The sequence below is a fragment of the Coffea arabica genome, chromosome 8e (assembly GCF_036785885.1).
Source record: "Coffea arabica cultivar ET-39 chromosome 8e, Coffea Arabica ET-39 HiFi, whole genome shotgun sequence".
NCBI classification, from domain to species: Eukaryota; Viridiplantae; Streptophyta; class Magnoliopsida; order Gentianales; family Rubiaceae; genus Coffea; species Coffea arabica.
Window position 1 is genome coordinate 46,783,519 of NC_092324.1, and position 11,742 is coordinate 46,795,260.

The 11,742-nt window shown below is 36.8% G+C and overlaps 2 protein-coding genes across 2 annotated transcripts; both read left to right on the forward strand.

Moving 5' to 3' along the window:
• The first annotated feature begins 6,018 nt into the window (after positions 1 to 6,018).
• Positions 6,019 to 8,370, forward strand: LOC113704925 (uncharacterized). Its single transcript, XM_072060747.1, has 4 exons — positions 6,019 to 6,800; positions 7,108 to 7,179; positions 7,763 to 7,906; positions 8,074 to 8,370. The coding sequence occupies exons 1-4, from the start codon at positions 6,074 to 6,076 to the stop codon at positions 8,355 to 8,357; spliced, it is 1,227 nt and encodes a 408-aa protein (XP_071916848.1). The 5' UTR covers positions 6,019 to 6,073; the 3' UTR covers positions 8,358 to 8,370.
• On the forward strand, positions 8,360 to 10,772 carry LOC113704926 (probable LRR receptor-like serine/threonine-protein kinase At3g47570). Its single transcript, XM_072060746.1, has 2 exons — positions 8,360 to 10,070; positions 10,173 to 10,772. The coding sequence occupies exons 1-2, from the start codon at positions 8,574 to 8,576 to the stop codon at positions 10,191 to 10,193; spliced, it is 1,518 nt and encodes a 505-aa protein (XP_071916847.1). The 5' UTR covers positions 8,360 to 8,573; the 3' UTR covers positions 10,194 to 10,772.
• Positions 10,773 to 11,742: the final 970 nt, after the last annotated feature.

The following is an 11,742-nucleotide window of genomic DNA, read 5'->3' on the forward strand; positions in this document are numbered from 1 at the left end:
TGTTCAATTCGATCATCTGAGTCACTGCCTGACACATCAATCGACTCAGATTCCTGTACATCTTCCACATCATGCTCCGAATCATCAGCTAGGGAGCTGTTACAATGACTTGGACCGGCAGTGAAATCCAAGCCATAACTACCAACAGGTTCCGGTGATTCGCGATCTCTAAAACTTTGAATCGAGTCTAGGCCTTGAACAGATTCAACATCCGTCCTTAAGCTTAAGCCTGATGGAAGACGTGGCTCTAACGAATCCCTAACACAATCCCCCTGAGCCAATTGTGATACCGATGTTGTCTCAGGTACTGCTGTACTAAAGTTTGGTCGAAACTTTGTTGGATCCATGCATGCATGGACAAGCGACATCATCGGACCACAATTGGTATTTGGTGAAATGAATGTTCCGGTGACTCGAGGATTTTGGAATATTTCCTCCTTCTCGATATAAAGTTCTGCGATGTATGGAACAATTTTGTTCCATACATCATACATTATCTCCAGAGTTTCATCATCCACCACTGGGGAGACGTTATAAGAGCTCCGGCCACAAGGTTGGCGGAGAAATATATTCAACTTGAACAACCCCCTATCGACCCCCATATATTGATAAATTCTATCCACCAACTCATCATATCCAATTTTGGATCGTAATGAGAATGTACAGTTGCACGTACGAGGCAAGTAACAAATTGACTCATCCTCGTAGTGTATTCTACCTCCCCAATAAAGAGACACTCGCACAGGTCTTTCTATAGACATACGTGTGAAAAGAATCCCTATTTTGGAATAAAATAAGTTAGCTCATGTGGTACAAGAATATGTCCCAAATAACAAGCCCTACTTTTTTATGTGGTCCAAATTTACCACTGAATTACCCAGGAAAAATGCAACAAAATAACACAACCCACATCATTTTTTCATCCAAATTTCACACCAAATCTCAACTTTGCATCACATTCAACTATGTAGGTATAGTTTTATTATCCTCTTATTTTTTGCATATATAATGGTTAGGATGATGAGGATAATTTAAACAGAGGTTAACGTAAGAAGACTAAAAATCGAGAAAAGGGGTGTTTAGGGAATTAATAATAACTAGAATTGTCAAATCATAAATAGTTTATATTTTCCCACTGTTTTTAGCAAAAGGTATAGGTTCCAAATAGCGATACTAAATATAGGATTGGTATAAAAGACAAAAGTAGTGGAGCGGGAATATTAAGCATTTTCACTTCAAACCTTGCCTTTACCTCCATAAATGTTAGCTTTAGTAAGGGGTGTGTAATATAAAGTTCGTACACAGGGTTTAAAAAATTTGTAAGGATAAGGGTGCGTAAATTCAACTATAATTGTTTGATTACTTCTTGTCATTAATAACAAGTTGGCATGAAATTAACCCCTTTGTAGAATATCTTTTTTTTCATCACAATTTAAGAATTTTCTCATATTTAAGTAGTACAAGCAAATGTGATACATGCTTGCCTTGTATACATATTTTTAGTTCTATACCTAAGTTAATATACCCTCTAACCGCCTATACATTATTACTTTATCATGCCAAAATGTTAGTCAACAATTCCTAATTAAATGGAGTATAAGGTTAGTAAATGTAGGCAGATATAAAGTTTTATTTAACGTTTCCAAGCACCCCCCCTTTTCAGTCCATATTGTCGCCAATTTGTCTTATTATACTCTTAAGGCAATAACTAATCAAAAACACCCAAAAACATTTTAAAAAATTTTTGACAGAGTTTCCCCTGTAACTGGCTAAAACTCCCTGCCAACCAACATAGGCACATCGATTTTCAAACAATTGAGAAATATGAGATAATTTACACCACTGCAAATACGGTAGAATAATTTCATATACAATAATTTCTTATAGAAGACAAGGAACTGTGATAATTGACAAACCTACAATAATAATATAATGTATATAGTAGACTGTGAAACAACAATAATTTCTTATACTCCCCTGTCAACCAACATAACATGCAATTAAAAAATATACTACAGTAGAGGGTCTCACTTTACATTCATGAATTCACCATAAAACGAATCCAAGCAAAGTTCAAAAAATTAGAACATTAATATGACTACAATTAAATCTACTTGTAAACTACATGACTTACCCAATGATTTGCCTCAGATTCTGAAGATGCACTTGTGCATACAACTTCCTAGTGGTACCATTCAAAGCCTCTTCAAGTCTCCTGGCTTGTGTCGAAAACTTTGTATGCACCTACATGAATATGATGGAGATCACAGAAAACCAAGATAAGGTACTGGAGCAGATGATCTGGGGTGCAATGAGGGATTTGTTCAGATGAACCACCTCGTTCCCGTAGATCTTGCTTGTTCCGATATACCTTTTTGGATCTATTCCCCCAATTTCACAGAAAATATGCGTTGGTAAACTAAATAACATAGGTATAGGAAACATACTTATAGAAAATAAAAAAAAGGTCCTACAAATGACATGGAAGGAAAATGACAGGGTCCTGCAAATGATGGCAAGGAAAATATCTAAATACATAGGAAAGAAATGAAAACACAGTACATTATGATATAATTTCAAAACATCTACAACCCTAGATAAGTGGTAGCTAGAATACGACAATGGCAACAAGATTGGAATGTTTTCTCAAAGTATATCCTTTTTACGCTTCATAGCTAGAAAACTGCCACAGGACAACAAATAGCTAGAAAATCTTCCAAAATAGACATAAAACTACTACAGCAATATAATCACTAAATCAGTAGCAAAATTATGAAGAAAAAGTTAATTATATACCTTTCAAGTAAAAAGGGCACAGTTTTGGCACCCCTCTATTTGCTATCATTCATTGTTCTAGTTAAATGATTTCGAATGGTGATGCACATTAGCTAATTTTTTTTCTAGATTTGGACCATAGAAACAGATGTTCCACAAGTGGCTTGGATTCTTTTCCTATTTTTTCCCCCTTACATGTAATCTATTCCACATGCATTATAAATTGCCAACCCTAACAACAACAATGTCCAATAATTTGCCAAATCATAAAACCCACTTCAATTCGTACAAACAAATAATCCCAGAAAAAAATAAAAACTCAGAAAACAAAAAAGAAACCTCTTATGCTGTTTCTGGTGAAAGGAATGGCAAATGGAGAAGAAAAGAGATGCCGGACTTAAATTATAATGCTACCACAGATGGGTTCCCAAAGGGGAAGCTCTGCAATGGCAGAGAGCTTCCGATGACAGCTTCGGAAGGGAAGAAGTTCGCCTGAGGAGATACGCCGCACCTCTACAAAATTCCAGAGCTTCCGAGGAGAAGTCCGACGGCTTCCGACGACAATGCTGTGGCTCTGATTTCCGATGACAAAGCTCATACCAACATTTAATCTGAGAGTGAGGAGGCTGCACGGAAACAGTAAAGGGAGTCTGGACTGAAGACTCTGGACTGAACACAAATGCGATACTGGGAAGAGTACCTCGCATTCCTCAAATGCGAGGTACTAAATCTCGCATTCTCCTAATGCGAGCTGAGAAACCTCGCATTAGAAGAATGCGATTTATTTTTCTTTTTCCGTGAAATTACTGACCTCGCATTTGTGAAATGCGAGGTACTTGAACTCGCATTTCACAAATGCGAAGATCACAAGTCTAGAATCAACTCCACAAATCACCCCCTTTGTAGAATACATTTTTTTTTCCATCACAATTTAAGAATTTTTCCGACAATTCCGAGTGTTTATTGTTTGAGCCTTTGGGGGAGCATATTCAGCACTGTCTTCACTTAATACTCAATCAAAGAATTTACTCACAGCATAATAAAACATATTTGGAATCATTACTAATCAATATCTAATAGTTTGGAATCATTGCTAATCAATCATATTGGTTGCGTTATAGTACGTATTGGCATTTGTAATCTACAATAGAACTAAACACTTGTAGTATTTGTTGTTATTTTTCGCTTCTCTTGGTTGGGGATTAATTAGGATGTAACAAAAATTGTCCTGCTGACCATGAAAATCTTTGGCTCCACCACTGCAGGCAGGAATGGATACCCCTTCAAAAGTGTTGCTTATGAATATAGGTGTCAAACCAACACATTTAACTAAATTTACTTATACCCGTCCATGAATAGATGGGTATGGATATCTTAAATTTTTGCATATGGGTATAAATGGGTTACCCAATAATACCCATTTATTAAGTGGATATTATTAGGTAATCCATCAAACCCAATTGACCCATTTAGAATTATTTTTCCCCAAATCTCTTCTCTTTCCCCACCCATTTTTTTTCCAAATTTTTCATTTTGTTAACTACTTTTGTTATTATTATTATTATTATTATTATTATTATTATTATTATTATTATTTGTTGGTTTTATCTTATCATTTTATTTTCTTTTAGTTTGTTAACTTGCTCATTTTTCAGTATTACCAATTTATGATAAATTTTAGCCTCTTTTCCTACCTTTTCAAAATGAAATTTTAAATTTACACATGAAAAAATGTTAAGGGTTCAAAATTTTTGGATTAAATTTTTATGTTAACTTTTATAGTACTTAGTTCAAATTTTTACATTCTTATTATTCGACTATTAAATACTATGTAATTTTACGACATAGAGTATAGATGGGGGAAAAATTGGTAATTAGGCTTATTGAACATTATAAGTGAATATTTAAAACTAATGATGGGTGCAAAGGATGGTATAAATTGATAACTTAGTTTGCAAAAATAAATTTAAATGAGTTTACAAAAATTTAAAATAAATGGACTATAAATGGGTAATTGGATTACCCATTTATATCCATTTAATTAGATAGGTATAAATGGGTTGACTCACTTATACTCATTAGCCATTCTACCCAACCCAAACCCGTCCAAGTCACCCACCTCTACTTATGAGTATGTGCCACGATCAACTACTTCACTGAAGCAGCGAATTAAGCTCCACTTGACGTTATTATTGTCTAACTGGAAAGTCCCGTCCCATGCTTGAAGTCCCGTTGTTGGCGATGTTGAGAGGAAAAGAAAAGTCTGGTTCTTCGATTATTACAGAAGCCTACTACTAAATGTTATGGTCCAATATCGAATGGTTAACAAAATTTCCAACGTCCTATACACGGTAGTTGACATGTCACATGTTGGAATTTATCAGCTAAGAATTATTAACAGCAACCTGCAGAATATATCCACATCAAAGGCTAGCCAGAAAATAGATGATTAGTACGTTCAGAATTTCTTCGAGTTAGATTAGTAGTACCCTATTAGTAGTACCCTATTGTGTACAAATATATATATGTACACATACATACATACCGATCTTGTAGATCTATCGGTCCAAATTTTGTCACATCTTTAAATACTTGAATTGGTAAAATGATGTGTTAAATTTTGAACTATCAAACCTATATACACTTGATCTACCTAAGTGTTTGCTCTAGACTACAGTCGTATTCACTCCCAAAGTCACCCAAGTGGAGAAGTCAACTCAAGTCAACTAGGAGGAAGGGAAATTTATTTTTAGAGAGAGAGAGAGAGAGAGAGAGAGAGAGGGGGGGGACAAAGTGGAAATTGACCAAAATTCAGCGGAAAAGGTTTTTTAAGGCAAAGTTTGGATAACTGAGAGAGGTAAAAGCTAAAACCACTGGGTCATTGGTTCAGTGGCCACCAGGGATCCCTCCTTGAGCTGTTGGTGAGGGTTCAAACCTCACCAGCAGCGAAAAAAATCTAAGAGTTGTGCCATAGCACTCCCTTGGTCTAGTTGGGTCTGTATATCCACTAGCCCCTTCCACAGCCTCCTTAGGCTCCCCTCCCCCTAGATTAGGATAGAGTAGGTTATACAAATGTATCGTTGCTGACAAAAAAAAAAGGGAGAGGTAAAAGCTAAAATGTATTACATGCGGTCACATAATTCCAAAACAATGACTATATATAGAGGTTGCAACAGAATGGACGAATGAGCATATATCGCCGTTTAGGACTATTGATTGATCATATAGGTCGGTCGATATGAAGAAACGCTACTTTTACTTGTTCCCTCTTGCAGTACTTGTTTCGCTGGACTATCTAATGATGACCGGCTTCACAGCCATGAAAAGATTAAGTTTAGGCACTGATCAATCTGCTCTTTTAGCCCTGAAAGCCCATATCACTTCAGAACAGCAAGAATTTTTGTCAAAAAACTGGTCTTCTACAGCTGCTGCACCCTCTGTCTGTGACTGGATAGGAGTCCAGTGCAGCTCCCGACATCAAAGAGTGACTGCTTTAAATATTTCAAACATGGGACTTACCGGCACAATACCTCCGGATTTGGGAAACCTCTCCTTTCTTGTTTCTCTTGATCTGAGAAATAACTCCTTCCACGGAAATCTGCCAGAAGAGTTGTCACATCTGCGCCGCCTGCGGTACTTCAGGTTAACATCTAACAACTTCAATGGAGAGATTCCAATGTGGTTTGGTCGCTTTCCAGAGCTCCAGTTCTTATTTCTGGGCAAGAATGGTTTTAGTGGTTTTATTCCTCCTTCAATCTCCAACTCGTCAAAACTGGAAACCATGACTTTAGCAGAAAATTTTCTGGAGGGTAATATTCCAGAAAAGATGGGAAATCTGACAGTTCTCAAAGAGCTGTATTCATCTAGGAATTATTTAGTTGGTCCGATACCATTGAGCTTCTGCAAGTTGTCTCAACTTCAAGTGCTAGACTTGGCATTCAACAGGTTTAGTGGGCATATACCCAAAGAAATTGGGAACCTGGAGAAGCTTACGTTTTTCTCCCTCATGAATAACTTCTTCACAGGTAATGCTTTTGCTTTGCCTTTTTGCATACGAACGAGGCCAAACTGCAATTAATGGTTATTTTTCCCTGTTTGGCACTGGGATTCAACACTATTTACTGTTTTACCAGCATGGCTTGGATGGCTGGTTTTTTTTTTTTTTTTAAAAATTTACTATTGTAACACCTCTGCTTCTTTATTCCAGAAAATTAAAAGCATAATTACCAACACAAATTTCCGCTTGCTAGTTACATCTCGACCAAGTAAGACAGTTCTCAATATATCTCTGAAATGAATATGATTAGTTCTGTCTTTGCGTAAAATTGTTAGGTGTAATTCCCCGAGAGATTGGCAAACTGCATGGTTTGAAGGTTCTCGTGTTGGGGCGTAACAACTTGACAGGTAATCTGGTCTATGAATAGCTTCACCACAGCAAATATTTGGAGTAAGTTCTGGGTGAAATGAATTCGTGTCATGTCTATTTGAATGTCCATAAACTTCATCAGATACTCCTACTTACTATGGAAAACATCCATCAAAAAAAAAAAAAAACTTAGAAGTTCTGAAGAGCTATACATTCCTTAGACGTAACTAAAGGTATCAATAATAACCTAATAATGTTGATCCATCCAAACCCGTATACTAATAACCCGCCCATTAATTTTGAATAGATATAAATAGGTATTCAATTAAATCCATCTAATTGGTGGATAATAGATTGACTCAACTCACTTATTTATACTCATTTAAAAATAATTATACATTTTAAGTTAGCATTTAATGAGTGTTAAGCAAATAAATTTCAATTTCTTATGAATCAAATAACAATAAAATACCTTTATTTTTTTTGTCAAACAACACGCAAAAAAATATAGAAAAAAAGAGTAGAATTTAAAGTGACTCATAAATGGATAATTAGATATACCCTGACCCATTTATTTAATGTATATAAATCTGCTAGCCTACCTGGGTGTGTGATTGGTAGGTACGATTCCACGAGAGATAGGCAATCTCCAAAACCTGCAGGGGCTCAATCTGGAATGGAATCAGATCACGGGAAGCATTCCAAGAGAAATCGGGAATTTGACGATGCTTACTGAGCTCTACTTCGCCAAGAACTCCTTGACAGGTAAATACGTCTTTAAAGTACCATTTTTTGGTGAAGTAAATCGAAATCGGTTAACTAAACACTTACATCCATTCAATTTTTCTTTTTTAATTTATAACTGGTTTCTTCAGAGAATTTTACAGCCTAATGATTGATATGCTTCCTTTGAAAATGAATCTGGTACGCAGGTACAATACCACGAGAGATGGGTAACCTTTACCAACTCGAGCATCTTGAGTTAACTTATAATGGCTTGAATGGCTCCATACCCCCTGGGATCTTCAACCTCTCAGCATTGCAGAGTATTGCACTTTCATTTAATCTTCTATCAGGAAATCTTCCGCGGGATCTAGGTTACAGACTGCCCAAGTTATCAGACATAGAGCTTGCTAGGAATAACCTTGGTGGAGTTATACCAGTGTCCATTTCAAATTGTTCAGAATTGTTGTTGCTTTCAATGGGAAGTAACTGATTCACTGGGTCCATTCCTGACGCCCTCGGGGACCTTAAACTTCTGCAATATCTAACCCTGCAAAGGAACAATTTAACAAGTGATCCTACATCTGTGGAGCTGAGCTTCATCACTTCATTAACAAAATGCAAAAACTTGAAATTTTTAAGCCTGCACGATAATCCATTAAATGGGCTTCTTCCAGCTTCCATTGGGAATCTCTCCGCTTCTCTACAGATGTTGTATATAGGAACTAGTGGAATCAAGGGCACCATACCAAGTCAAACCGGCAACTTGACCAATTTGCTATTGCTTGATCTACCATCGAATCACTTGACAGGAGGTATTCCAACAGCATTTAAAAATCTACAAAACCTGCAAGGTTTGGCTGTGCGAGATAATAATCTTAACGGCACCTTAGATAACCTTTGCAATTTGCAGAGGTTGGCTTATGTATACCTGACTGCGGACCGATTTTCCGGGTCCATACCAGAATGCTTTGGCAATATGACTTCTCTTCGGAAACTTGATCTAGGAAACAACTTTTTAGTCTCTGCCATACCTAATAGTTTTTGGAACCTCAAAGATCTCTTGCAGTTGAACTTATCCTCAAACTCCCTTAATGGTTCCTTGCCTCTTGAAGTTGGAACTCTGAAAGCCGTAACATCTATCGACATATCGGCGAATCAATTCTTTGGTGATATTCCTAGCACAATAGGTGATTTGCAAAACCTGTTGATTTTAAATTTATCCCAAAACCAATTTCATGGATCTATCCCAGAGTCATGTGGCAGTATGCTCAGCTTACAAGGACTTAACCTATCGCATAACAATCTTTCTGGCTTCATACCAAAGTCATTGGAGGCGCTTCGAGCCCTCGAAGAGCTTGACGTTTCTTATAACCATTTAAGTGGTGAAATTCCTTCTGGTGGTCACTTTAGGAACTTTACTGCTGAATCTTTTCTGTTCAATGAAGCATTGTGCGGAGATTCCAGGTTTCATGTGCCGCCTTGCCCAAGACCTAATTCAATTCACAGGTCAAGAACTAAAAAGGTGCTTCTATTTGTATTTGCTCCTCTGGGACTCGCTTCTGTGGTTGTCGCAGCCTTAGCAATTGTCTTCAGAAGATATTGGAAGAAATATCGGGATTCCAAAGGAGTAAACATGGTATTAGTGCCAACGCAAGAAAGAGTTTCGTACTATGAACTTCTTCGAGCAACTGATGGCTACAGTGAAAGCAATTTGCTTGGCATTGGGAGTTTTGGATCTGTTTACAAGGGGATTCTCAATGACGGAAGGTCTATTGCTGTAAAGGTTTTCAATTTGGAATTGGAAGGAGTACTCAAGAGCTTTGATGTAGAGTGTGAAGTCCTGAAGAACCTTCGACATCGAAATCTTGTGAAGGTCATCAGCACTTGTTGGAACCAGGATTTTAGGGCCTTGGTGCTTGAATACATGTGCAATGGAAGCCTTGAGAAGTGGCTGTATTCTGACAACTATTTCTTAGATACTCTACAGAGATTGAATATAATGATAGATGTGGCAAGTGCAGTGCAATATCTGCACGAAGAATATTCGACGCCTGTGATTCACTGTGATTTGAAGCCCAGCAATGTCTTACTTGATGAAGATATGGTTGCCCACGTCAGCGACTTTGGTGTCGCAAAAATGCTGGAAAAGGAGGAAAGCTTTGCATGGACCAAGACCTTAGCTACAATTGGCTACATGCTCCAGGTAATGATTCTTCAATCTAATCCCAAACGTTTGTATAGCATTAAGTTTCTTTTTTCTTTTTTGTCTTATGATACACTTGTTCAATTTGAACGTTTTTTGTAGAGTATGGATCTGAGGGGTTGATATCCGCAAAATGCGATGTTTATAGCTATGGAATCATGCTGATGGAAGTTTTTTCAAGAAGAAAGCCTAATGATGAGATGTTTGCTGGAAATTTGAACTTGAAGAGTTGGATAAATAATTCTCTGCCTAATTCGATTCTTCAAGTTATTGATGCCAAGTTGTTGAAGCGTGAGGATGAAAATTTCACTGAGAAGCTGGAGGTTTTATTGTCAATCTTGGAATTGGCCTTAAAATGTGTCTGTGAATCTCCAAGTGAAAGAGTTAGTATGAAAGTTACGCTGGAGACACTGAAGAAGATCAAACTCAAATTTTTGCGGGTCATGGAGGTCGATTCGTAGTTCGGATTGAATAAATAGCATTTCTCATATCTTGAATCACTACTGGATATGTATTCCATAAATTCTATTCTGGTTCACAATTGGCTGATCGAAGGTCATTTCCATTTGAATGAAGGTATGGTCAGGCTAGAGAGAGAGAGAAATTCTGCTATCACCATTCTTGAAATTCGTTGTGTGCACTGCTGTATAATGAGGACCAGTTTCATAATTCAGCATTGATCAATCCACTTTTCTAGCCTAATACTGGAAAACTTATATGCAGTTTATGATTTAACTGTATGCAAAGAAACAAAGAGTGTTTAACAAATTCACCTGAAATTCTTGGCATTATAGTGAACTTTTCCTCAGAAAACGTCAATCAGTGGAAATGTTTCTTATCCATGATTTTGAGCGTATAAATACAGAAGGACACGTTGAAATGGAAGCTTAGACAGCAAACTTGCCTTCATAATCTAAAACTTCAAAATCAATTATCCTACGAAATAAATTCGAAACTTCCACATTGTTTAGTTCAGAATGATTTACTCTTTTAAGGGTACATGGGTCCATAACACAGAAACCTCATATTAGCCGGAGATCTTGATTGAAGTTGTAACATTTCTCCATAAAATCCTCAGAGTGTGTCTCTATACAATTTTTCCTAGTCTATTATTGATAAATGCTTCAAAAATTAATTTAGGAGCCACGAAAGGTTATCCATTGATTTACATTTGATGACATTTCAGCTGAAATATTTATTCGCAAGTTTCCTGGTGAATGTACCATGTCGAAAAATCAAAATTTGGTCTTTGTAGTTTGGAGTTTGGAGAAAGTGCTAGTTAAAAGCAAATATGAATTTTAAGATGCCAAACTAAGAGATTTGAATTTTGTGAATGAAGCAAATGTCTCTGGCTCTCTGAATTGTGTTCATTCTCGATCCCCTAATCGTGTTTTCCACCTCATGAATTTTGAAATTATTACTATAAAAGACAAAAAGAAGTATACTGGCAAATTTTTTTTTTTTTTTTGAAAACGACAATTGTTGTATAATCTATCTATCCTAGATTACTGGGGAGGGGGAGCCTAAAAAGGTTTTGTATTAGAGGCTAGTAGGTACACAGACATTACTAGACCAAAAGAGTGCGATAGCACAACCTTTGGATTTTTTTTGCTGTAGGTGGGATTTGAACCCCCCATCTACAGCCCAAGCAGGGTCTTAAGACCCATCTTAG